Source organism: Rhinatrema bivittatum, chromosome 9 (assembly GCF_901001135.1).
Source record: "Rhinatrema bivittatum chromosome 9, aRhiBiv1.1, whole genome shotgun sequence".
NCBI lineage: Eukaryota > Metazoa > Chordata > Amphibia > Gymnophiona > Rhinatrematidae > Rhinatrema > Rhinatrema bivittatum.
In genome coordinates this window covers 267,748,987-267,774,574 of record NC_042623.1, presented here as the reverse complement: position 1 = coordinate 267,774,574, position 25,588 = coordinate 267,748,987, and the positions used below count along the sequence as shown (strand labels likewise).

Here is a 25,588-nt window from a genome sequence, read left to right as displayed (position 1 = left end):
CAAAACACATACCAACAAAAGCTGTGTTTAAATCAAAGCATCATATACAACCAGAGGACACTGACTCCCCTTATCATACTCAATATACTCCTTGGAAGGATGTTGACTCTGAGTCAGAGGAACTGCAATCAGAGCCCTCTCCACCGGAGGAGAGAGAGAAATCCCCTCCTGAAGATTTGTCATTCACAAATTTTATTAAAGAAATGGCAGATACAATTCCCTTTGAATTGATCACAGAGGAGGATACTAGACAGAAGTCCTGCAGTTCGTGGATGCACCGAAGGAAATTATGGCTATCCCAATCCATGAAGTCCTTTTGGAACTACAACAGCGAATGTGGGGAACATCTCTGCTCAGTCCCAGCAGTAAATCGGAGAAGAGATGCCACTTATTTAGTGCAGCATGCTCTAGGGTACCAGAAACCCCAACTACCTCACCATTAGGTAGTTGTAGAATCGGCTCAGAAGAAGGCCTGAAAACAAAAACTCATTCCTCTGTCCCACCAGAGAAGGAGCAACGCTTTTTAGATACCTTAGGGAAGAAGGTCTATCAAGGTTCCATGCTGGTAGCACGCACTGCAGCATACCAGCTGTATATGACACAATACCAAAGAAACTTGTGGAAACAAGTACATGGTATTGTGGATAACCTCCCATAGCAACATCAACTACCTATGGCTACATTAGTTGAAAAAGGATTAGAATCTGGCAAACACGAGGTAAGAGCAGCTTATGACGTGTTCGAAACAAGAACTCGTCTATCTGCCTCTGCAATAAATGCGAGAAGATGGGCCTGGCTCAAGGCCTCGGACCTCAGACAGGAAGTCCAGGAAAGCCTAGCGGATCGCCCTTGTGTTGGAGACAATCTTTTCGGAGAAAAGATCCAAGCTACGGTATCTCAGTTGAAAGACTATCCTGAGATGCTCCGACAGCTCTCCAAATTGCCAGCATATCAGCCATCCTCCCTAAGATGGCCAACTCACAGGGACATGAGGTGACCCTTCTACAGATCTAGAAGGTATTACCCACCTGCCTCTTCAACACGTCAGTACCGTCCCTCACAGAGAGGACGTCCACATCAGCCCGAAACAGAAAACCCAGCCACCATTCCAAACTGGACCAGCGGCGGGTTTTTGAACAGAGGCAAGAGAACAGCAGCCTCTTTCTAAACCCTATGCCCTCCCTACCAGTTGGAGGTCGACTTCATTATTTCCAACATCAATGAAGTCTCATCACAAAAGACCAATGGGTATTAGCCATACTAAATCGGGGATATCGCCTAAAATTCAAAACAATACTCTCACATTCTCCTCCCATTCCACTTTGGACAAACATAGTCATCACACCTCAACTCCAAGTAGAACTCGCTACTTTGCTGACCGCCAAGGCCATCGAACCAGTTCCCCGGTCTCAACAAGGGACAAGGTTCTACTCCCGCTATTTCCTCATTCCAAAGAAAACAGGTGGCCTTCGTCTTATCTTAGACCTCCACAATCTCAACAAATTTCTTCACAAAGAAAAATTTCAAATGGTATCCCTGGGAACCATCCTTCCATTGCTTCAAAGGGGAGACTGGCTCTGTTCTCTGGATCTTCAGGACGCTTATGCTCACATACCAATTTCCATACAACATCGCAAGTACCTACGATTCGTAGTGGGAAAGAATCACTCATTACCAGTATCGAGTCCTTCCATTCGGCCTAGCCTCTGCCCCTCGAGTATTCACAAAATGTCTAGCAGTGGTGGCCGCACATCTAAGAAAAAACACTATTCATGTTTTTCCATACCTAGACGTTTGGTTAATCAGTAGTCCATCCAGACAGGGAGCTCTCTCTGCCTTGGAAACCACAATAACATTATTTGACCTTCTGGGATTTCTCATCAATTATCCAAAATCCCACATCGAGCCGTCTCAACTCCTCACATTCATCGGAGCAGACCTAGACCCCACAGCGGCAAAAACTTCTCTTCCAAGCGACCTTTGCCGACAATCTGGCACGCTTGGCGAATGTTATAATTCATCACCAGTTCGCATCCGCCCATCAAATACTGGTGCTGCTAGGACACATGGCCTTGACAGTACATGTCACTCCTATGGCAAAGTTAGCCATGAGAAGAACTCAATGGACTTTGAAATCTCAATGGCTACAAGCTTTCCAACCACTGTCGTACACAATTCAAATCACCCACCAGCTGCGCCTATCACGCCACTGGTGGACAAATCAAACAGCATTGAAAGCTGGTCTCCCATTCCAACAGGCAAATCTGCAAGTCATCCTGACTACAGATGCCTCCAACCTTGGATGGGGGAGCTCACGTCAACAACCTTCAAACACAAGGGACGTGAACTACGCTCGAAAAGCATTATCAAATAAACTTCTTGGAACTTCGAGCGATGAGATATGCCCTTTATGCCTTCAAAGACTGCCTCTCAAACAAGACTGTGCTGATACAAACAGACAACACAGTAGCAATGTGGTACATAAACAAGCAAGGAGGCACAGGCTCTTAGCTGCTATGCCAGGAAGCAGTACAGATTTAGGCTTGGGCTCTAGAGCATTCCATACATCTCCGAGCAACTTATTTGACGGTCATCAAAAACATCTTAGCGGACGATCTGTCGACATTTCAATCTCCACCAATGGTCGCTGGACCCACGTGTAGCGAGCAAAATCTTTCAACGCTGGGGTCGCCCAACCATAGACCTCTTTGCGTCCACACTGAACCACAAAGTGGAAAGGTTCTGCTCCCTCCACGGACGTCGGCAAACAGTCCCCAGGGACGCATTTGCTCTCACCTGGAACACAGGTCTTCTATATGCGTATCCTCCAATTCCGCTCATAGCGAAAACTCTCATGAAGCTACAACAGGACAGAGGGACAATGATCCTCATAGCCCCGTACTGGCTTCTACAAGTATGGTTTCCCATACTCCTCGACCTCTCGATCTCACAACCAATCCGCCTGGGCACAGAGCCCACTCTTATAACTCAGAATCAGGCAAAGTTGCGTCACCCCAACCTGACAGCTCTTGCCCTAACAGCTTGGATGTTGAAAGCTTAGTTCTGCAACCACTTAACCTTTCAACACAAGTCTCTCAAGTTCTAGTAGCTTCACGAAAGCCTTCCACACGTAAATCCTACCACTTTAAATGGACTAGATTTACAAAATGGTGCACACAAAAGGGTATAGAACCTTTCTCCTGCCCCACTTCTTCTTTACTAGATTACCTAAACCACCTGTCTGATTCTGGTTTGCAGACATCCTCTGTAAGGGTACACCTAAGTGCCATAGCGGCATACCACAAGAGAATAGGGGATGCACCAATAACAGCACAACACCTAGTAAATAGGTTCATGAGGGGCTTACTTCTCCTCAAACCTCCCATTTGACCACCGGTCATTGAATGGGACCTCAATTTAGTACTAAAAAGGCTCATACGCTCACCGTTCGAGCCTCTGCACTCCTGTGAAGAAAAATTCTTTACATAGAAAGTAGGGATGTGAATCGTTTTTTGACGATTTAAAATATCGTCCGATATATTTTAAATCTAAAAAATCGTTAGGGCCACGATACAATACCAATTCCCCCGATTTATCGTTAAAAAATCGTAAATCGGGGGAAGGGGGAGGGCAGGAACTTACTTACTTGCCCTAAACCAATGGCAGGAAAACCGGCACACTAAAACCCCCTAAAGCCATAGACCAACACAATTCGACTGCAGGAGGTCGTTCCGGACCCCCGCTGGACTTTTGGCAAGTCTTGTTGGGGTCAGGAGGCCCCCCCAAGCTGGCCAAAAGTCCCTGGGGGTCCAGCGGGGGTCCGGAAAACGATCTCCTGCTGCGAATCGTTTTCCGTACGGAAAATGGCGCCGGCAGGAGATCGACTGCAGGAGGTCGTTCAGCGGCGGTCCGCCATTTTGCGGCCGCCATTTTGCAAAATGGCGCCGGCTGAAGACAACACAATTCAATTGCAGGAGCCCGTTCCGGACCGCCGCTGGACCCCCAGGTAATTTAAGGCATTTGGGGTGGGGGATTTAATTTAATGGGTCGGGGGTGGGTTTTAGGGGGTTTTAGTGTGCCGGCTCACGATTTTAACGATTTTCACGATATTTTAAACACCCAAACGGCAACAATACGATTCCCTCCCCCTCCCAGCCGAAATCGATCGTTAAGACGATCGAGGACACGATTCACATCTCTAATATAAAGTGCTTTTCTTAGTAGCCATTACATCGGCTAGAAGGGTCAGTGAGTTGCAAGCTCTCATCACATACTCACCTTATACAAGGTTCCTGCATGACAGAGTAGTCCTTCGCACTCACCCCAAATTCTTACCAAAAGTAGTAACAGACTTTCATATCAGTCAGTAGTCTTGCCTACGTTCTTTCCAAGACCTCACTCTCACCAGGGAGAGAGAGTCTTACACGCCTTGGACTGTAAACATGCACTAGCTTTTTATCTAAACCGCAAGGCGGTCCATAGGAAATCCACCCAACTCTTTGTTTCTTTCGATAAAAATAAACCAGGAGTTGTGGTAGGAAAATAGACTCTCTCCAACTGGCTAGCAGACTGTATTGAATTCTGTTATGAAAAAGCAAAGATTCCTCTCCAGGGGCGAGTAAAAGCACATTCAGTAAGGGCTATGTCTACATCAGTAGCACACTATCGTTCAATGCCCATTCTTGACATATGTAAAGCTGCAACATGGAGTTTCTTCAAACCTTTGCAGCTCATTATTGTCTGGACAATCTGTCTTAAAGAACTTATTTCCAGTATAACACCAACTCCTTCTACATCCATCCTGCTGTGATTTCAGGCTGCCTCATTTTTTTCAGCAGTATACCAGTTGTTGTGCTTGTTGCACAGGTTGTATGCTGTTGGTATAATACAAGAATGACTCAGCCTGTAGCTTGCTAATCCACCCATATGTGAGGACTATCGTCCTGCTTGTCCCTGGGATAAAGCAAAATTGCTTACCTTGTAATAGGTGTTATCTCAGGACAGCAGGATGTAGTCCTCACAGAACCCACCCACCTCCCCGCGGAGTTGGGTCCGATACGTTTTATTATTTTATTTTTTTAGCTCACACATATTGCTACAAACGAGACTGAAGGGAGACCCCTGTGGCTGAGAATATCATGGCATGCTGAGCATGCTCAGTAGGCCTACAGTGCCAGCCAAAAGTTACTAGAAACTTTTGACAGAAGTTTTCCGTACCAGGCTCCATCTGATGATGTTACCCATATGTGAGGACTACATCCTGCTGTCCTGGGATAACACCTATTACAAGGTAAGCAATTTTGCTTTCCATTTGCAAAAAACCCTCAAATGATCTAATTCAATTGCTGTAACTCCTCTTTCTGGTACCAAATAGTACTTTTCTCCAACTGATAACTAGTAATTTATCCTGAAAATTAATTACCTGAAGTATATACTATGGTATTGCTAATTAAGCTCCCTCTGAATTTAAGTGTTTTGATTGTACAGTAACTAAATTTATCTAAATTACTTTCTTGTGATACTCTGCCAACCAATGTCATGTTATTCTGTGTAGTCCAACTCCTAATTAATGGGTTTGTCCTTAAAATTAGAATTGAAGGTTGGGTGGGGGTCAGGGAGCACCTTCCTTTAAACTCTTTCTAAACTTAAGTTGAAAAAATGCCCAAGAACCAAAAAATCCCTTTTTCAAATAATAAAAATTACAGAAAGCTGTTAAAACAACAACGACAAAAAAAAAAATCCTCCTTCAAAATAAGGTCTCAGCAGTTGAATTATGCCAGAAAAATTACCTGTTTGTAGTTTACCTCCTCACTGCTAGTGATTTTTTTGCAAGTTCAAACAAAAGAATTATCAAGAACTGATGTACACAAGATTTCAAGACTATATTGATCTTCAGATGCTTGGAATAAGTATGGTGTTGAAAGCACAGGACATTGTTTATTCACATAATTTTTGTATTGGTTCAATAAATATCATGCAGCGTAAATTACCGGTAATGTGTGGTAGACATATATCCCTGATCAATATATCTTAGCAATACAATTTTTTATTAAGAATACAAACGCATCATTGTAAATCATTGAACCAATGTACACTATTGATGCAATTGTATTCTTAATAAAAATTTGTATTGCTAAGATATATTGATCAGAGTTTTATGTCTGCCACACATTAGTTTACGTTGCATTTGCTCTATATGTGTGCACTCTTTACTCTGCCCTTCTTGTGTGCTTTTGCTTAATAAATATCATATGTAAGAACTTCCACGAATGTTTTACATTTAAATGCATAAGTAAGCATTTTTTAAGGTTAAAATACTCCTAGGAATATGATATTATATTTACATTCGTAATTATCATGAAAGTATGCTGGTCATTTGTTTGCACAAGTGAGCCTTTATTTGATTTGAAAGTAGAGTTAAAATTACATATACTAGTTCAAGGTTAATATTGTTTGTAACACTATAATTTACATAAACATTTGTGCAAAACATTGTGGAAATTCCATGTTTGTTTGTTTTTTCTTAACAGAGCTTGAACAAGAAGTAAAATCTCCAACATCTAGTGATAAAAACAGTAGCAAAATTAACTGTAAGTATAGAAGCTAATCCAAGGAGCTGCTCTTATAAAGACTGCCTGTTTCTTTCTATGTGTTTGGGTAGTGTCTGTTTAGTGATATTTTTGTTCATTAGACCACTAGTAGTGGTAACATTCAACTGGAGATGGATGCGTTCTAGGTTTCTCAATTCAGAATCAAGTTTTGCTCCCATCTCGTTTTTAACTGTGGCAAACCATCTTTAATTTTGTCATTTCCCTCATCCATTTCTCTCTTACTCCTATTTTTTGTTTGCACTATGACTTTATCTGGCTCTGTGTAAGAACATAAGAAATTGCCATACTGGGTCAGACCAAGGGTCCATCAAGCCCAGCATCCTGTTTCCAATAGAGGCCAAACCAGGCCACAAGAACCTGGCAATTACTCAAACACTAAGAAGATCCCATGCTACTGATACAATTAATAGCAGTGGCTTTTCCCTAAGTAAACTTGATAAATAGCCGTTAATGGACTTCTCCTCCAAGAACTTATCCAAACCTTTTTTGAACCCAGCTACACTAACTACACTAACCACATCCTCTGGCAACAAATTCCAGAGCTTTATTGTGCATTGAGTGAAAAAGAATGTTCTCCGATTAGTCTTAAATGTGCTACTTGCTAACTTCATGGAATGCCCCCTAGTCGTCCTATTATTCGAAAGTGTAAATAACGGAGTCACATCTACTCGTTCAAGACCTCTCTTAAACTTAAAGACCTCTATCATATCCCCCCTAAGCTGTCTCTTCTCCAAGCTGAACAGCCCTAACCTCTTCAGCCTTTCCTCATAGGGGAACTGTTCCATCCCCTTTATCATTTTGGTAGCCCTTCTCTGTACCTTCTTCATCGCAACTATATCTTTTTTTGAGATGCGGCGACCAGAATTGTACACAGTATTCAAGGTGCGGTCTCACCATGGAGCGATATAGAGGCATTATGACATTTTCCGTTTTATTAACCATTCCCTTCCTAATAATTCCTAACGTTCTGTTTGCTTTTTTGACTGCTGCAGCACACTGAGCCGACAATTTTAAAGTATTATCCACTATGGGAGCTCCTAATATGGAACTTAACATATGGAACAGATTTGTTAGGCAAGACTTCCCTTGGGTAAATCCATGTTGACTGTGTTCCATTAAACCATGTCTTTCTATATGCTCTATGATTTTGATCTTCGGAATAGTTTCCACTATTTTTCCCGGCACTGAAGTCAGGCTCATTGGTCTATAGTTACCCGGATCACCCCTGGAGCCTTTTTTAAATATTGGGGTTACATTGGCCACCCTCCAGTCTTCAGGTACAATGGATGATTTTAATGATAGGTTACAAATTTTAACTAATAGCACTTGGACCGCTTCATATGATAACTGGCCTGCACAAACGTAGCTTGCTGTTCCATAGCACTAACAGAAACAGAAACAAGAAAAGTGAAACTTCAACTTTCAATTCTGTTAATGGGCAGGTAACTATGTTTGTCCTGCCTTCCCTAATGTGAGTGATATAATATGCTTTTAATTATGGATTAATAAGGTACTGTTATGATTAACTTTACAGGCCTCTACCGTCACCTTAGCTAGTGCCAAATTGAGCAAAGATGCTGAGGAATTGGAACAATATTTCTGTTGCTGAACGCTATGTCCAAATCCATCCAAAGGTTTAGCAATACAGTTCACCTCAACAACAAAGCTGCCTCTCGCAAGCTTAATATTGCTTATGTCAATGTTTCCCAACCTTTTCTAGCCCAAGGTTCATATGGCCAAAAGAAGCCAGGGAAGCACTGAAAATCCCATCAAAGAAGCCAGGGAAGGGAGGAGGAGGCAGACACACACATGGACCCATCATAATGGAGCAGCTCCAAGTACAAGAGAAGGCAGAAGTTTAAATGGTGCAGAAAGCTGACTTATCTTTTCTGTAAAATGTGGCTGCCAGAATCCTCCAACTGCTGCTGCTCCCAACAGTCATAATGAATCACATCCAGGGCCCATTTGCATGTTCCCCCCCCCCCCCCATCTCACTCAGTCTAGGGATAAGACAGAGGCTGGAAGAACTTTAAAGGAGGTAGCTCAGGAGAGGGAAGAGAAGGAGATGCCGTATGCAATGTGTACTATGCAAACAGAGCCCAGCTATATGTTTGCCTCATGCTGCCCATTATTTCCCATGCTGTAGCTAGGAAGGAGATGGATGTATCAATACAATTATACACTCAGAAAGGAGCTCCTGCACATTTAAAAGCCACCACTGTTGTGTTTTTGTTGAGGTATGAGAGCAGAGCCTAGGTTTTCGACTAGATCTGAGTATCAGGCAGTAGTGACTTTTCCAAGGCACATCTGAAGGCCTGAAATCTGAAGGCCTGATCAAGTCTGAAGGCACACCAGTGTGCCATGGCACACAGGTTGGGAAACAGCTTATTTTGTGGGGAGAGGGAACGGCATCCAATACATAGGGGTATGGTAAGATCTTTCACTAACCTTTAATCAGCTTGTCCTTTAGAGACTGAAAAGGTGAAGTTGCTGACAACCTGTAGAAACTCATGGAAACTATGTGGATGCAGAAGCAAAGACTCTCTGAATGATAGCTAGGAAAACTGAAAGTAGATAAGGCCATGGGGGCTGGATGGGGTACATCCCAGGATACTAAGGGAGTTCAGAGGTGTGCTGGCAGGTCAGCTGAAGGGACCTGTTCAATAGACCCTTGGAAACAGGAATCGTGCCGCAAGATTGGAGAAGAGCAGTTGTGCACCTGCTTCACAAGGGTGGTAGCAGAGAGGAGGCTGGAAACTACAGGCTAGTTAGCCTCAACTCATAGTAGGAAAATTAGTGGATACTCTATGTAACCAGGCGAGTTTCTGGACCCAGTGTAGCATTGATTCACTAGGGGAGGGTCCTGTCGGACAAATCTGATTTATTTTTTGATTGGGTGACTAGAGAATTGGAGCAAAGAAGAGCACTCAATGTGATTTATTTGGATTTCAGCAATGCTTTTGATATGGTCCACCATAAGCGGCCCATGAATAAAATGGGAAGCTTGGATGTGGGTGCCAAGGTGGTGGCAGATTCTCTTTATGAGCGGTCTATAAATGACTGTAAATAAATAAATGCTAACTGGTTGACTGACAGGAGACAGTGTGTAATGACAAGACCGATCAGATCGGCTTACAAAGGAACGCTCCAAGCCCCCCTAACAAATCCACTAGTCACACTTCCATCCAGAAACGAACCTTCTCCACGGCCGGTTCATATCATTGGAATCTTCTTCCCCCGGAACTTCGACAGGAACAATGCCCGTTTTCATTCAGAAAGAAACTAAAAACGTGGCTGTTCACCCAAGCCTTCCCTTAACGGACACACAACTAACAGCACAGCCATGCACTCCATTTTCACAGATCCGCCCCCTCCTCCTCCCTCATTCGTGCCTGCAGTTTTATAGACCTAAAGATGAAGCTATTGTCTAAGCTTGCTATATTCGCTCCTTATGTTAAACTTTGTTATGTTAAACTTAGTTATGTTATAATTTATTATGTTAAGCGTATTTTTTTTATTTATTTATTTAAATGCTTTTAAAATATACCGACATTCATAGGACATATCATGCCGGTTCACAATCAACATTGTAAAGGAGGAAGAGGATTTTGCTCTCTACTCTCCCACTCTGTAAACTTTGTATGCTTTTGCTCTCTGTAAACTCTGTATGCTTTTGCTCTCTACTCTCCCACTCTGTAAACCCCTGTTCATTGTAACTTTATCTTCCTAGTTAATTGGTTACCCCTTGTTTCAATGTAAACCGGTACGATAAGACACTAGTCTTGAGTATCGGTATATTAAAAGAATTTAAATAAATTTAAATAAATAAATAAGTGGAATCTGCTTTGATGAGTGCCTCAAGGATCTGCTCTGATAAGTGCCTCAAGGATTGGTTTTGGGACTGGTTCTGTTTAATATCTTAGTGAGTGACATTGCAAAGGGGTTAGAAAGGAAGGTTTGCCATTTTGCGGATGAATCTAAGATCTATACCTGCAGGAGTAGTGAGAATGAAAAGTGATTTAAGAAAAGAGTTGTTGAAGGTTTGGAAGCTGCGATTCAATGCCAAGAAGTGCCAAGTCATTTACATGGGGTATAGTAATCCAAAAGAGCTGTATGTGATGGGGAATGAAAGACTAGCATGCATGAGCCAGGAGAGAGAGGCTGTTGGGGTGATTGTGTCTGGGAATCCTCTAGATCACCTGGGTCTCCACTTTCAATCCTTTCCTCCTGTTCACGGACTGATGACACAGCTTTGTAGCAATAATTTTGGCAATCTTGTCAATAAAGTGACTCATAACCTGCTTAATTGTTTCTCTCGTGACAGTGGAAGCCTCAAACTCATTCCAATCTTCCTCTCCAAGATCTTCAGTTGGGCCTATATCTGCCTTCTCCAATGGAGATTCTCAACATTTTTAACCTTTGCTGTTCAATCAACACACATTTTTAGGAATTAATTAGTTTAGTTGTTCTTGAGACATAGTTCAGTCTGAATTGGGTCAGTTTTAACTTGGGGGGGGGGGGGGGAGGAATTAATAAACGGGAAAAGAGCAGAAGCTCCCTGAAGGTGCCTTTTCTCTCCTAGTGCCTAACGTGACCCTCAACACTCTGTTCTTTGAGATTACATCGCAATCAACTCTGCAGAAATCACCCATGAGTATCCATTTGTCTTTACATGGGATGCCCTGTATAGCTTTACCCAGTTGTTCATAGAAGGCATCTTTGAGAATAATGAGAATCATGATAGAGTTACAAGAACTGATGATTGTGGCATGCCATCTGTGGGAGTGTTGCACTCGTGCCTCTTCTCACTCCTCGCTCCACCCTCTCTACCTTGGGAGCGACTCCCTTCGGCTCTGACGGACAGATGCAGCCACGGCTTCTCCCTACCTCTTGGTCCCAGTGTCCCCGGGCTGGCTTGATGCTACGGATCCGCCATGTTCCCAATGACATAAGGGTGCGCACTCCAGACTTTGTATCAGCAAGGGCGCGAACCTCGGGGGGCGTCCCCCCGTAGTGACGTCATCCATTTTCACTTTAAAAGGTCTTTGTTTGCTAACCTCTAACGAGTTAGCAAGGAGAACTCCAACAGGACTTGCTTTGGCAGTCCACACTACTTGCAACAACAAACCGAGTCAGCCAGGGGAATCCTTCTCCACTGCTCGGCCTTTTCAAACTTACCAGGAGTACCCGCTCCACGGGGGCTCTGCGCTCTCTTCTTTATTTCAGATTGCAAAGACGGGATCCGGTACTCGCTCCGCGAGGGCCTACGTCCCTGAATACTCAGAAGACTCCTCATTGCCTGGAAATGATTGCGGACATGAACACAGTGTGTTCTATTGTACATAGGAATCAGTACTTGCTCCACGAGGGCCTACATTCTTATAGCTCTGAAGACTCCCTTCCGTCCAAGACGTTATGCAGGTTCGGAGATCGTGAGTTACTTTGGCAAGATCACGATAGGAACCGGTACTCGCTCCACGAGGGCCCATATTCCTAGAATCCTTTACAGACTCTCTTCTACTCTAGAAGCCATTTCATATACAGCTATTGTGAGTTCTTATTACAGACTGTTTGGAACCAGTGCTCGCCTACGGCTCCTGTTCCTGAATGTACTGAAGACTCTGTGGCATAGAGACCATTGCAGACATCTACTATTGTGAGTGTACCATCTTGTACCCTGTCTACTCACTACTTCTAGTCTCTCTACAGCTCAGCAACCCAGAGATTATATTCCAGTATCAGAAGGACTGCAGCCTTACTGAACACATCGACTCACTACTGCCACCACTGGTGGTCCAGCTTCCAGTCTAATAAAGAACTATTTGTGTTATTTCATATTCTAGCCTAGCCGGTGGTTCCTCTCAGGATCTCCTACTGGGGGCGCTGTCATCTGCCATCAGCCCAGGGATTCACCATTTCCTGCAAGTGGTCATTCCTTTCACTATCATCACTGACCACTAACACCGCTTACAGAAGTATTATATAGATAGCTAACTTCTCTTTCTATGGGACTTGCCAGCAGCCTATATATATATATAACAGATTGCTACTCCGTAGCGGAGGCATGATAGATTGCTATCTCAGTAGCAAAGTACAATATACCTATTGTTAGCTCCTCCTCTCCTCAGAAGAGTATCATTGAACAGACTGCCAACTCCTCTTCCTGGCGGGGTGAGCGATAACTGATTGCTAACTCCTCCTCTCTGGAGGAGGAGAGGAGTTAGCAATCTGGAGGAGGAGAGTGTAACAGGGAGATGTTTGAGAATAGACATTAATTTGTTGCTCATACCTTTTGGAAGTTTATCGATATGTACCAGAGATGTACAAATGGCAGTCTTCTCCAGATATTCTCAGTTATTCTCTGCCAGACTTAATGACTCAGAACTGAGCTTTACTCATTCCTGCAGCGTTAAGTTATAATTCTTGAGTGTCTTGCCTAGTAGGGTAGTGTGCTTTTTATGACCACCTCATTGTCAGTGTGTGCAAAGTTCATGTTTTGATAGACTTTTTTGAATGGGTGACCAAGGAATTGGATCGTGGAAGAGCGCTAGATGTTATCTACTTGGGCGTACATCAGGCGCGAACAAAAGTACGCTGGATTTTATAAGATACGCGCGTATTTTATAAAATCCGGGGTCGGCACGCGAAAGGGGGTGCACATTTGTGCAACTTGCGCGCGCCGAGCCCTGCGCGCGCTGCCCATTCCCCCCCAAGGCCGCTCCGAAATCGGAGCGGCCTCGGAGGGAACTTTCCTTCCACCCCCCCACCCCCACACCTTTATCTGAAAAGTTACCACTGCCTCCGGGCCGTAGTAACTTACGCGCGCCGGCACGGCAGTCCCCAGCACAGGCCGCTGTGTCAGGACACTCGGCCACGCCCCCGGACTGCCCACACTCCCCCGATCCGAAACCACGCCCACGACCTCCCCTTTTTGCAAGCCCTGGGGCTTGCGCGCGCCGCTGAGCCTATGCAAAATAGGCTCGGCGCGCGCAGGGGTTTTTTTTTTAAAAGGGTTATGCGCGTAACCCTTTTAAAATCCTGCCCTTGAATTTTAGCAAAGCTTTTGATATGGTCCCGCACAGGAGGCTAGTGAATAAAACAAGAAGCTTGGGAGTGAGTGCCAAGGAGGTGACCTGGATAGCAAACTGGTTGAAGGACAGAAGACAATGTGTTGATGGTAAATGGAACTTACTCGGAAGAGAGAGCAGTGATGAGCGGAGTGCCACAAGGGTCGGTTTTGGGACCGGTCCTGTTCAATATCTTCGTGAGGGACCTAGTGGATGGGATAGAAGGTAAGGTTTGTCTATTTGCGGATAATAAATCTGCAACAGAGTGGACACGTCGGAAGGAGTGGAGAGAATGTGACAGGATTTAAGGAAGCTGGAAGACTGGTCGAACATATGGCAGCTGAGATTCAATGCCAAGAAGTGCAGAGTCATGCATATGGGGTGTGGAAATCCAAAAGAAATATATTCGATGGGTGGTGAAGGGCTGATGTGCATGGAGCAGGAGAGAAACCTTGGGGTGATAGTGTCTAACGATCTGAAGTCGGCGAAACAATGTGACAAGGAGATAGCTAAAGCCAGAAGAATGCTGGGCTGCATAGAGAGAGGGATATCGAGTAAGAAAAGGGAAGTGATTATTCCCTTGTACAGGTCCTTGGTGAAGCCTCACCTGGAGTACTGTGCTCAGTTCTGGAGACCGTATCTCAGAAGGGACAGAGAAAGGATGGAGGCGGTCCAGAGAAGGGTGACCAAAAAGGTGTATGGTCTTCATCGAATGCTTTATGAGGAGATACTGAAGAATCTAAATATGTATACCCTAGAGGAAAGGAGCAGGGGGGATATGATACAGACCTTCAGATACTTGAAAGGTTTTAATTATCCAAAGTCAACGACAAACCTTTTCCGTTGCAAAAAAAATCAGCAGAACCAGGGGTCATAATTTAAAACTCCAGGGAGGAAGACTCAAAACCAATGTCAAGAAGTATTTCTTCACAGAGAGAGTGGTGGATGCCTGGAATGCCCTTCCGGAGGAAGTGGTGAAGACTAAAACTGTGAAGGATTTCAAAGGGGCATGGGATAAACACTGTGGATCCATAAAGTCTAGAGGATGTGAATGAAGAGAAGAGGCATGGGGGTGGCTTGTGGGAATGATGGCTACTACCGGGAGATAAAACCTTTATTCAATAAACATACACTGCGACTCCAACATTGCTCTATGCTTCAACGGCAATAGGAAATGTGGAAAATAGGATTTGCATTCACAAAAAAGTGGGGAGTAGCTTGCTTGTTACGGTGGTTACTACCCCAAACCAAATAATGCCTGATACTTCACTTTCACTGCATATCCAGCATAGCTCACTGCTTCAGCGGCAGAGGGGAATGAAGAAAAGATGATTTATATTCAGACAACAACCAACAAGGACTCAATTGCACAGGCTGGGTAAACAAATAAGCGTGGGAGTAGCTTGCTTATTGCGGCAGTTACTACCCCTAACCAATTAAGCTAGATACTTCACTAAGATGCATCTCCAGCTCTACTCTCTACAGCAATGGTGGGGGTGGAAGGGAAATAGAACCAAAAAGAGTATCAGATAAGTATGAGGAAAAAAATAAGTGTGAAAGCTTGCTGGGCAGACTGGATGGGCCGTTTGGTCGTCTTCTGCTGTCATTTCTGTTTCTATGTTTCTGTGTTTCATTTGGTTTTTCAATTGCGTTGTTGCACAGTCAGCCAGGCGAGAGAACCTGGAAGACTAGAAAGATGTAGGCAATTTTTAGGACCCTTTTTCAGTACCATCCCTATATTGGGAGAGCACTGCTCTCATTGAACAGGGCTGCTCTGTCGTTCATGCAAGATATTAGTGAATGCTACATCTACCATGATCTGTGGCAAACAATCATCATACATGGTACTGCCTAGATATTTATTTATTTAACATTTTTATATACAGAACATTTGTGTATAACGTCACATCGGTTTACAGTGTCCATAAAACAAATAACTTAATATACTAATCATAACATTAATAAATCAGTTAAAATAAACATCGCAAAGTGTAAAATATTAATGATAATAAAATTCATAATATTGCCCTTTAAAGTTACTAAATAAAATAAAACTTAAAATATATAGATTATGAACTATAAAACTATAAAATTACAAAATAATAAAATACAATTAAGTGAAATCACGCTATAAATAACTTAAAACTCCTTATCCTTTAAAAATAAAATAAATCTAAAACTATGAGGAGGGAGAGTCAATAATCTTGGATTATCCTAGCTGGATGTACACCTGTTCAAATAACCATGTTTTAAACATTTTTTTTAAAAAGACTGTGTGTTTGCTTCTTGCCGGGTGTCCAATGGAAGAGAGTTGCAAAGTTTTGGCCCTGCCAGCGAAAGTGCCCTTTCTCTGACTTCATTTAAATGAGCAGACTTAGGTGACTGAATAGAAAGTAGTGCCTTCCCTATGGATCTTAAGTTACGTGATGGAGTATTTATGTGAAGTGAAGCATTTAACCAATCTGTATTCTCACCGTATATTGTTTTTTGAATTAAAGTTAGCCATTTATACTGAATACGGGCATGGATGGGTAACCAGGAGTGATGTGATGTCAAATTTCTTAGAATTAGTTAGTAGACGTGCGACTGCATTTTGTAAAGTTGCATAGGGTGGATTGATGCTAAGGGTAGGCCCAATAGCAGGGCATTGCAATAATCACTACTGTGGAGCAAGGGTTTTAATTTCTTCAATATTTGTAATTTATAAAATCCGTTTTTAACAGTTGCTTTTATAAATGCCTTCAAGTTAAGCTCGCTATCTAGGATATAGCCAAGATCCCTTGCTTCCTGACTGATTTTATAGGAGGGAAGACAGGTGCTAATGTTTGTTGATATTTGTGTCCATTATAATATATTCTGTACAGACCAACAAAAAGAGGGAGTAAGTAGATGTTTGCCGCTGTGGCATGTCAACGTGTCTGGACCAATATGGTTTGACACCACCTGCTGGATTTCGTATGCCAAGCTGTCAAGCTCTTGGAATAACATCTCCTCCACAGGTCCACAGTGTTGCTCCTCCTTTTCTTCAGCTTTAATATTAGTTTAAGGAGGGAAGTGTGTGAATCATTATTTCTTTGCTATGCATTGGTGGCTCAGTTTAGAAGGGTTTGGCTCCTGTGCTACAGAGGATATCTGGGTTTATGTAGTGCAGGATGGACTGGAAAGTCTAATGGTAAGATACTGTGGGTTGAGGTCCTAGGCCCAAAGTTGTTCAGCAGCTAAGACCAATATTGTTGTAATTTCAGGGATTGGACAGTCTACCAAAGGAAAGCAATGGGTTTAAGAGACTGTGCAACAAATCAAGGAGACTGTGCTTCCTGGGTCACTAGCAGGGAGAGGACTGACTTTGACAGAGTTTATTTCCAGATGCTTGGTCCAAGGACTGAAGGAATCATGCTGACTAAAAGGAGATGCTGCTGTCTGGTTTGAGGACCCAGCATTAGGGATGTGGATTGGTTCTGAATGAATGCCAGAAAAGCAACGATTGAGGCTATTTTCAGTTCATATGAATGATAAGAACTGAAAATAGGCCTTGAATATATATATGAACATTTTTGTGTATATTAATATTCATTTGATAAAAAAAAAGAATAAAAAAAGGAGCCTTCCCCGATGCCTGGGCCTAGGCCCGGGTCTAATGCTGGGCTCCAGCTGAGGCCGGGTGCTGGTTGCCTAGGCCCAGACCCAGGTACAAGGCTGGGTCCTGATTGTTGAGGACCAGGCCTGGGTCTGGATCTGACACGGGGCCCAGCCGAGGATAGGTCTGGTCACTGGGGCACAAGCTAGGCTTAGGTCCGGATGTGAGGGAGTAGACCTTTTAACATCTTTTCTTGATCTGACAACTTAAAGTGACATCCTCCACCCAAAGGATGTGCCATAGAGATGTTACTGCGGCACCTTCTTCTGGAATGAACCCATATCATTTTGTGTACAAAAAATGGCACTGTATACCCTGGAGGAAGGTCCTGCAGCAACATCGAAGTGCATTCTCCAAGTGGAGGATGTCCGTTTTAGTTTGCAGGATTAAGAAAAGATAATGATGATGGAAGCCCCACTCCTGGGCTTCTGGACCTAGCCTAGACCTGGCCTTGGCCAAGCCTGGGTCTTGGTAATTTGTACCTGCATCTGACTCGGCCCTAGGTCTAGGCCTTGGCAGCCAGGCTCCAGCATCTGGCCTTCATCTACTCATGGTACCTGGTCTCTGTGATCAGGACCCAGCCTCAGCCAGTCCCTGGCCTTAGACCCAGATCTAGGCCTGGACCTGGACTTGGGCCGGGGAAAAAGAGAACTGACTTTGGCAGGGTGTTGTCAAACCTGGGTCTAGGCTTAGACCTAGGCGACTGGGACATGGTCTAAAGCTGGGCTCCAGCATCAGGCCTAGTTGACCGGGATCCATCTTTGGTTTGACCCTTGGTATTATTCCCTGGCCTAGGTTTACTCTGTTTTGGCTGGGCCCTGGCATCAGACCCGGGCCTAGGTCTTGGGACCTGGCTTTGGGCTTGGACACTGGCCCGTTTTTCATTTTCCAGTGAAGTTAATGGGTTCTTCCCTTATTGACTTTAATGTAGAATGAATGAACAATTTTTTTTTTCATTCCAAAACTAATGAAATGAATTGGAGTGCTGCATGAAACAAACCAATGAACTGAAACAAAATCTTTAAAGCTGCACATCCCTATCCAATATGCATCCCTTGGAGAATATAGAAACATGATGGCAGAGAGAGACCATATTTGTCCAGTCACATCAGCTATTCAGCTTTGCAATTCCTACCCCACCACAGATGTTATTGGTGCTTATCCCACGCTTTCTTGAATTTTGAAAAACTCTACCATCACCATCACCACAGAGAGGCTGTCCGTACATCCACTTCATTTTCCGTAAAGAAAGTTTTCATTAGAGCATTCCTGAATTTACTCTCTTTCACCCTCATCCTATGACCTCTTGTTCTAGAGCCTCCTTTCTTTTGAAAAAGACCTTCCTGTGCATAGAAACCATGGAGGTATTTAAATGTCTACATCTCTCACCTTTCCTCTAGGGGTATATATGTTTAGATCTTTGTCTGTCCCTGTATGCTTTAGCACAAAGATCACTGACCATTTTATTAGCCATCCTCTGGACCGAATCCAACTGGTTTATATTCTTTTAAAGATGTAGTCTACAGAACTGTACATGATATTCCAAATGAGGTCTCACCAGGGATTTAACAGATGCAATGTCACTTCCTTTTTTCTGCTGACCATTCTTCTTAAGCAGCCAAGCATGCTTCTAGATTTGGCCATTGCTTTATCTATCTGTTTGGCCACTTTAAGATCATCCAGTATGATCACCTATAGATCCTGCTCTTCTTTTGTGTTTAGAAGAATTTCACCCCCTATAATGTACCACTCAGTTTTTGAAGTCCAAATGCATGATTCTGCATTTTTTTAGCCGTAAGCTACCAAACTCTAGATCATTCTTTTGAGTTTTGTTAGATTCCTCTTCATATTTTCCAAACTTTCCTGGATGTCTGCCTGGTTACAGATATTGGTATGCTCTACTAAAAAAACCAAAATGTATCCAATATTCTTTCTGCAATGTCGCTCATGAACATATTGAAAATAACTGGTCTAAGAACCAATCTCTATTGCACATTTTTAGTAATGCTCCTCTCCTCATGCTGAACTCCATTTAACCACTACTCTTTGCCTCTCGCTCAACCAGATTTTAACCCACTTTATTTTAGGGCCCATATTAAGGGCGCTCAGTTTGTAAGTCGCCTATTTGGAACCATGTCAAATGCCTTACTAAAATCCAAGTACTCTATATCTAAAACACTCTCCTGATCCAACTTTCAAGTCACCCAGTCAATGAAATTGATCAGATTAATCTGTCAAAACCTAAATCCATACTGCCTTGTATCTTGCAATCCATTTAATTCCAGAAACTGCACTTATCTTCTATTTTAGCAACATGTCCATTAATTTGCTTAGAGGTCAAACTAACTTGCCTGTCGTTCCCAGCTGCCTCTTTATTTTATTTATTTATTTATTTAAGGTTTTTCTATACTGGCATTCATGATAAGATCATATCATGCCGGTTTACATATAACAGGGGGTGCAAAAACTGTTCTTTTAACAAGTGCGGAGGAAGCAAAAGTTACAATAAAACAAGGTTGTAGAACTGGGGGAGGAAGGAGACAAGGATAACAGCGTTTTCACTTTTGTGAATAGGAACCACATCTGCTGAACTCCTGTTCTTTGAAATTTCTCCCAATTCTAAAGAAACATTGAAAAGGTCAGCCAGTGTTGTTGCCAGAACTTCCCTAAGTTCCCTTAATATCCTTGGATGTTTCCCATCTGGCTCCATAGCGTTATCTATTTCAAGTCTAGCTAGCTCTTCACGAACACACTTTTCTGAAAATTGATTGAGGTTTATCTCACTTACAATCCTATTTGTTTTCATTTTATGTGGTCCTGTTCCCAGCCCTTCCACATGAACACCAAACAGAAATCTTGTACAATTTTGCTTTTTCTTTGTCAGCATCTACATACACCTCCCCTTCACCACCAAGTTTCTCAGTCACTTTTGTACCTCCTATTACTAACATATCTTAAGAAAAAAGTCTTCTCCCTCTGTTTGACCATATTTGCTGTTTTTTCTTCCATTTGCATCTTTGCATTCCTGACTATTTTCCCAGCTTCTCTTAGCTTTTCTAGTTGTTGCCTGTCTTCCTCTTCCTGTGATTTCTTATTGTTCATAAATGCTAACCCTTATTTTCCTTTACTTTTGCAGCTACTACTTCAGAAATCCATAGCAGCCTCTTTCATTTTTCCATAATTTGCTTTCCTAACCAAAAGTTTAGTACTCCTGTAATATCTTTAGTTTTGTCCACTGCTCTTCTATGTCTCTTGAGTTGTCCAACTGCCTAATTAGCCTTTTATGTACTGCCCCACCCCTTCCCATTTTAGCAGTTTTGCTGAAGTCTAGGCCCATGCCTTTTGAATAACTCTTCATCACCTAATATTGAATCATGCCATCCTGGGATCAATGGCTTCCAGATGATCACCCATTACAATATCAGAAACACTATCTCCATTGGTAAGCATGAAGTCCAGTATCTCCCTCTCCTGTGTGCATTCCACTATCAGTTGATAGAACAGTTTTCCCTGCAGATTATCTATGATCTCCTGCTTCTAGAAGAACCACAGCCAGGATGTCCCAATTAACATTTGGCAGATTGAAATCCTCTAGCAATCGCACCTCCCCTTTCATAGCAATTTTTTGTGAATATCCTCCATTAAATCTCTATCCATTTCTTCTCTCTGCGATGGAGGTCTATATATTCTTCTAGAACAAGCAGGATGGTAGTCCTCACATGTGGGTGACATCATTCAACACAGAAAACATTTGTTAAAGTTTCTAGAGGCTTTGACCAGTACACCGAGCATGCCCAGCATGCCACTATCTGCATGTCCACGCAAGGTCAACCTTCAGTCTCTTTTTTTTTTTTTCTACTGTGCAGTTGCCTCGCGGTTTGTGGAGCTCCATTCTTTTCTTGTTTTTTGCTGAAAAGTGTCGTGTTTTCCTGTTTCCATCGTTGGGTCCCCATACCGGTTGAGGCCTCTTCGGCGTGGTAGGTTAAAGTTGCTGGAGTTTTTTTTGCTTGTTTGCGGTCGATTCCCAACACCTTGTCTCTTAGTGACCGCCAGTCATCGACTGCACGCTGGGTAACTTTTATGGCGGCATCCGGTTTTCATTGGTGCCCCCAGTGCCCGTGAACCATGTCCATCGCAGATCCCACATGAAGTTTGCATACTTTGCCTGGGGGCTTTGCACGACATCCGTGGGTTTCGCCTGTGTGATCAGATGCCCCCCTCCCAAGGCAGTCGTGCACAACTTGATAAGATGGAGAAACTTTTCCGTTTTTCCAAGTCTGCTCCGTCCATATCAGTGTTGGAGTCGTTGACATCGAGAGGTTGCGGGGAGCCCCTTGATACACTTCCCTCTCGCTACTCCTCTCTCCACTTCTTCGAAGGATCGCAGGGACGGTGACAAATCCTCCATGATCTCACCGATGTCTTGAACATCGGGATCCTCCACCTCCTTGGCGCCGGGGAAAGATCGGGCCGAGCACCGTGAGAGATCCCGCAAGCATCAGCACAGGTTGCCATCGACGCACGGCTCTGGTTCCAGCGTGGTAGTGGCAGCGGCCATACCGCCACCGAAGCAACCCTGGCCATCGGAGGCCCCATCCTCCGATGTCCTCAGGAGTCCCAGGCATTCCCACCACCGATATTGGGGCCAGGCACCGTGTCACCTCGGAGACCAGAGGAAGAGCAGGTGATGCCTCATCCCCCCTCCTTCAGTCCTGGCCTCACCGGACTTTCAGGAGGAGCTGGACCGCTGGGTTCAGACCATGGTGCTCAGAGCGTCGAGGCTCCCGTGCCACCGGTCCCCATGCCGGTGCCCGAGCCTCTGCCATCTATCCTAGCATCCCTGCTTGAGTGGACATACTTTTAGGCAACCAGTGCCAAAGGGGCCTTCAGTCCCCCAACGGCCACCGATGCCCCCATGGAGCAATCTCGATCATCGGGTCCTCTGAGGAGAAAGAAACGACTGGTTCTGTGTTCCTGAGGTTTCTCCTCGAGGATCTGAGCTTCGTGGGGTTTCTCAGGGCTATGGCCGAGGCTATCCCCTTCCAACTGCTCATGGAGGAGGATTTGTGACACAAGATATGCTGGAAGTACTCCAGTTTGTCGACTCTCCTAAGGAGATCATGGCAGTTCCCATCCATGACATCTTCAAGGACCTCCTCCTTCGGACATAGGAGCACCCGGTCTCTATTTCCCCTATCAGTAGGAAAGCAGATGCCACCTATTTGGTGCAGCAAGCTGTGGGATTTGAGAAGCGGTACTTCCCCACCAGTTGTTGGTTGTCAAGCCAGGTTCTCCCGTACTCGCATCTCTGCCCCTCTCGGGCGAGAACATAGAGAGCTCAATGCCTTGGGCCGCAAGGTCTTCCAGGGTGCTATGCTTATTGCCTGGATTGCCACCCTCCAGTTGTACATGACTCAGTACAACCGGAACCTATGGAAGTGAGTCCAGGATCTTGCAGAGAACCTATCGCAGCAGCAGCAGGCGTCACTCTCTACTATTGTCTTGCATGGCTTCGAGGCTGGCAAGCACGAGGTGTAATCCATCTACATCTCTTAAACTGCAGTTCTTGTAGCCGCCGTGGGCATTGGCGCCTATAGGATGGCCTGGCTCAGGGCTTTTGATCTCCTTCCAGAGGTGCAGGAGAAACTACAGGCAGAGGAAATATTATCCTCTGGCCTCCTGGGATTGCACGCCATGAACTAGCTCTAGGGTCCTCCCTTGCCAACAGTGAACACCCAGACCTCAGCCAGTGCCCCTGCATATGGGGTTTTGATTGGTGGCAAGGGAGTACGTGTCAGCCGAGCATACCGCTGATGCCTGTTAGTGCTCTCCTCCTCCAGGGGGGAGGAGTCAGCAATCTGCTGTCACTCACCCCGTCAGGAGGACGGAGTAGCAACTGTTCTGCTTTTCTCTTGAGAGGAGGAGGAGTAGCAATCTGTCATGATCTGCTCCTCCAGAAGGGAGGAGTTAGCTATCTGTAGTACTGACCTCGCCAAGAGGGCAGAGTTAGTAATCTATAGTGAACTACTGTTAGATGTTCCTGTAAGAAAGGAAGGTAGCAAGCTGTTATGGACCAACTCCTCAGGGAAGAGGAGTTGGCAATATACTTCTGAGAAGAGGAGCTAACAATAGGATATTGTATTTCGCTAATGAGATAGCAATCAATCATGCCTCTGCTACGGAGTAGTAATCTGTTATATATAGGCTGTTGGCAAGTCCCAAAGAAAGAGAAGGTAGTTGTCTATATAATATTTCCGTGAGCGGTGTTAGTGGTCTGTAGTGGTTGGCTCCCACAGAGTGATAGTAGTGTAAGAATGACCACTAGGAGGAAATGGTGAATCCCTGGGCCGATGGCAGATGGCAGCACCCCCAGGAGGAGATCCTGAGAGGAACCACCGGCTAGGCTAGAATATGAAGTAAACACAATAGTTCTTTATTAAGCTGGAAGCTGGACCACCGGAAGTGGCAGTAGAGTCAAGGTGTCCGGTAGGGCTGAAGTCCTTCTGATACTGGAATGTAATCTCTGGGTCGCTGAGCTCTAGAGAGAGACTAGAAGGAGTGAGTAGACAGGGTATACTGGATTCAAGATGGTACACTTACAATAGTAGATGTCTGCAATGGTCTCTATGCCACAGAGAGTCTTCAGTATATTCAAGAACAGGAGCTGTAGGCGAGCACTGGTTCCTCTACACAGTCTGTAATAAGAACTCACAATAGCTGTATATGAAATGGCTTCTAGTGTAAAAGAGAATCTGTAAAGGATATAGGAACATGGGCCCTCGTGGAGTGAGTACCGGTTCCTATCTGCAATCTTGCCAATCTATCTCTCGATCTCTGTACCTGCGATAATGTCTTGGACGGAAGGGAGTCTTCAGAGCTATAGGAATGTAGGCCCTTGTGGAGTGAGTACCAATTCCTATGTCCAATAGAACTCACTGTGTTCACATCCGCGATCGCCTCCAGGCAATGAGGGAGTCTTCTGAGTATTCCGGCAATCTGAAATCAAGAATAGAGAGCGGAGCCCCCGAGGAGCGGGTACTCTTGGTATGTTTGAAAAGGCCGAGCAGTGGGGATGGGTTCCCCAGGTGACTCGAATCGTTCTTACAAGTATCGTGGATTGCCGAAGCAAGTCCAGTTGGAGTTCCTTGCTAACTCGTTAGAGGTTAGCAAACAAAGACCCTTTAAAGTGGAAATTGATGATGTCACTATGGGGGGATGCCCCCGAGGTTCTTGCCCTTGCTGGTACAAGTCTGGAGCGCACGTTCCCTTACGTCATCAGGAACATGGCGGATCCGTAGCGTCAAGCCAGCCCGGGGACACGGGACCAAGAGGCAGAGAGAAGCCGTGGCTGCAACTGTCCATCAGAGCCGAAGGGAATCGCTCCCAAGGTAAGAGGGTGGAGCAAGGGGCGAGAAGAGGCACGAACGCAACAATGCCAGGTCCCCCGGTGGGAGGCAGGCTCCTCAGCTTTGCCCATCGCTGGGAGGAGATCACCTTGGATCAGTCCTTATCATAGTTCGTCAGGGGTACCGACTCAACTTCAGCCTGCTCCCAGGGAACTGCCCTCATGTCCATCGTGGGGTTCGTCTGCTCAGCTTAACATACTTCGGACAGAACTCTCTGACCTTCTTGCTGCAGGAGCGGTGGAGCCTGTTCCTTAATCTCAGTGGGGCCGATGGTTCTATTAAAGGTATTTCTTTATACCAAAGAGGAGTAGGGGCTTGTGCCCCATTCAATGCCCTGAGGGTCGAGAACAAGTTTCTCTTAAGAGAAAAGTTCAAGATGGTCTCTCTGGGTATTCTCCTCACAAGAGGAGACTGGCTGTGCTCCCTCAATCTCAAGGAGGCTTACGCTCACATAGCCATCTTACCCGGCCTCAGAAAATACCTCAGTTTCGTGGTGGGGAAGGCGCACAAGGTGTTGCCTTTTGGGTTGGCTTCCGCCCCTCATGTCTTCACCAAATATCTAGCGGTGGTGGCTGCATACCTCCAGTGTCGTGCAGTTCACGACTTCCTGTACCTGGACGACTGGTTGGTCGAGCGATTCCCACAAGGGTGCCCTGTGTGCTCTGACCCTAACGGTGTGAATACTGCAATTCCTGGGGTTTGTGATCAACTACTCCAACTCTCAAGTCTGCCTGTCTCCTCAGCTGGACTTCATAGGAGCCAGGTTGGACACGATGCAGGCAAAAGCATTCTTGCCCAGTGACCGGCCTTTTGCCCTCACCTCGCTGGTGACCTTTGTGAGCGACAGCCATTGTGTGACGCCTGCTT

At 44.7% G+C, this 25,588-nt stretch overlaps 1 protein-coding gene across 3 annotated transcripts in view; it reads left to right on the top strand.

Annotated features, from left to right (window-relative positions):
• Nucleotides 1-25,588, top strand: part of RYK (receptor like tyrosine kinase) — a 532,318-nt gene that overhangs the window by 122,324 nt on the left and 384,406 nt on the right. For all 3 annotated transcript variants that reach the window (XM_029615270.1, XM_029615268.1, XM_029615269.1), the window contains one exon: nucleotides 6,531-6,590. In XM_029615270.1, the coding sequence (XP_029471130.1) occupies nucleotides 6,531-6,590 (60 nt within the window). The remainder of the gene's footprint in view (nucleotides 1-6,530; nucleotides 6,591-25,588) is intronic.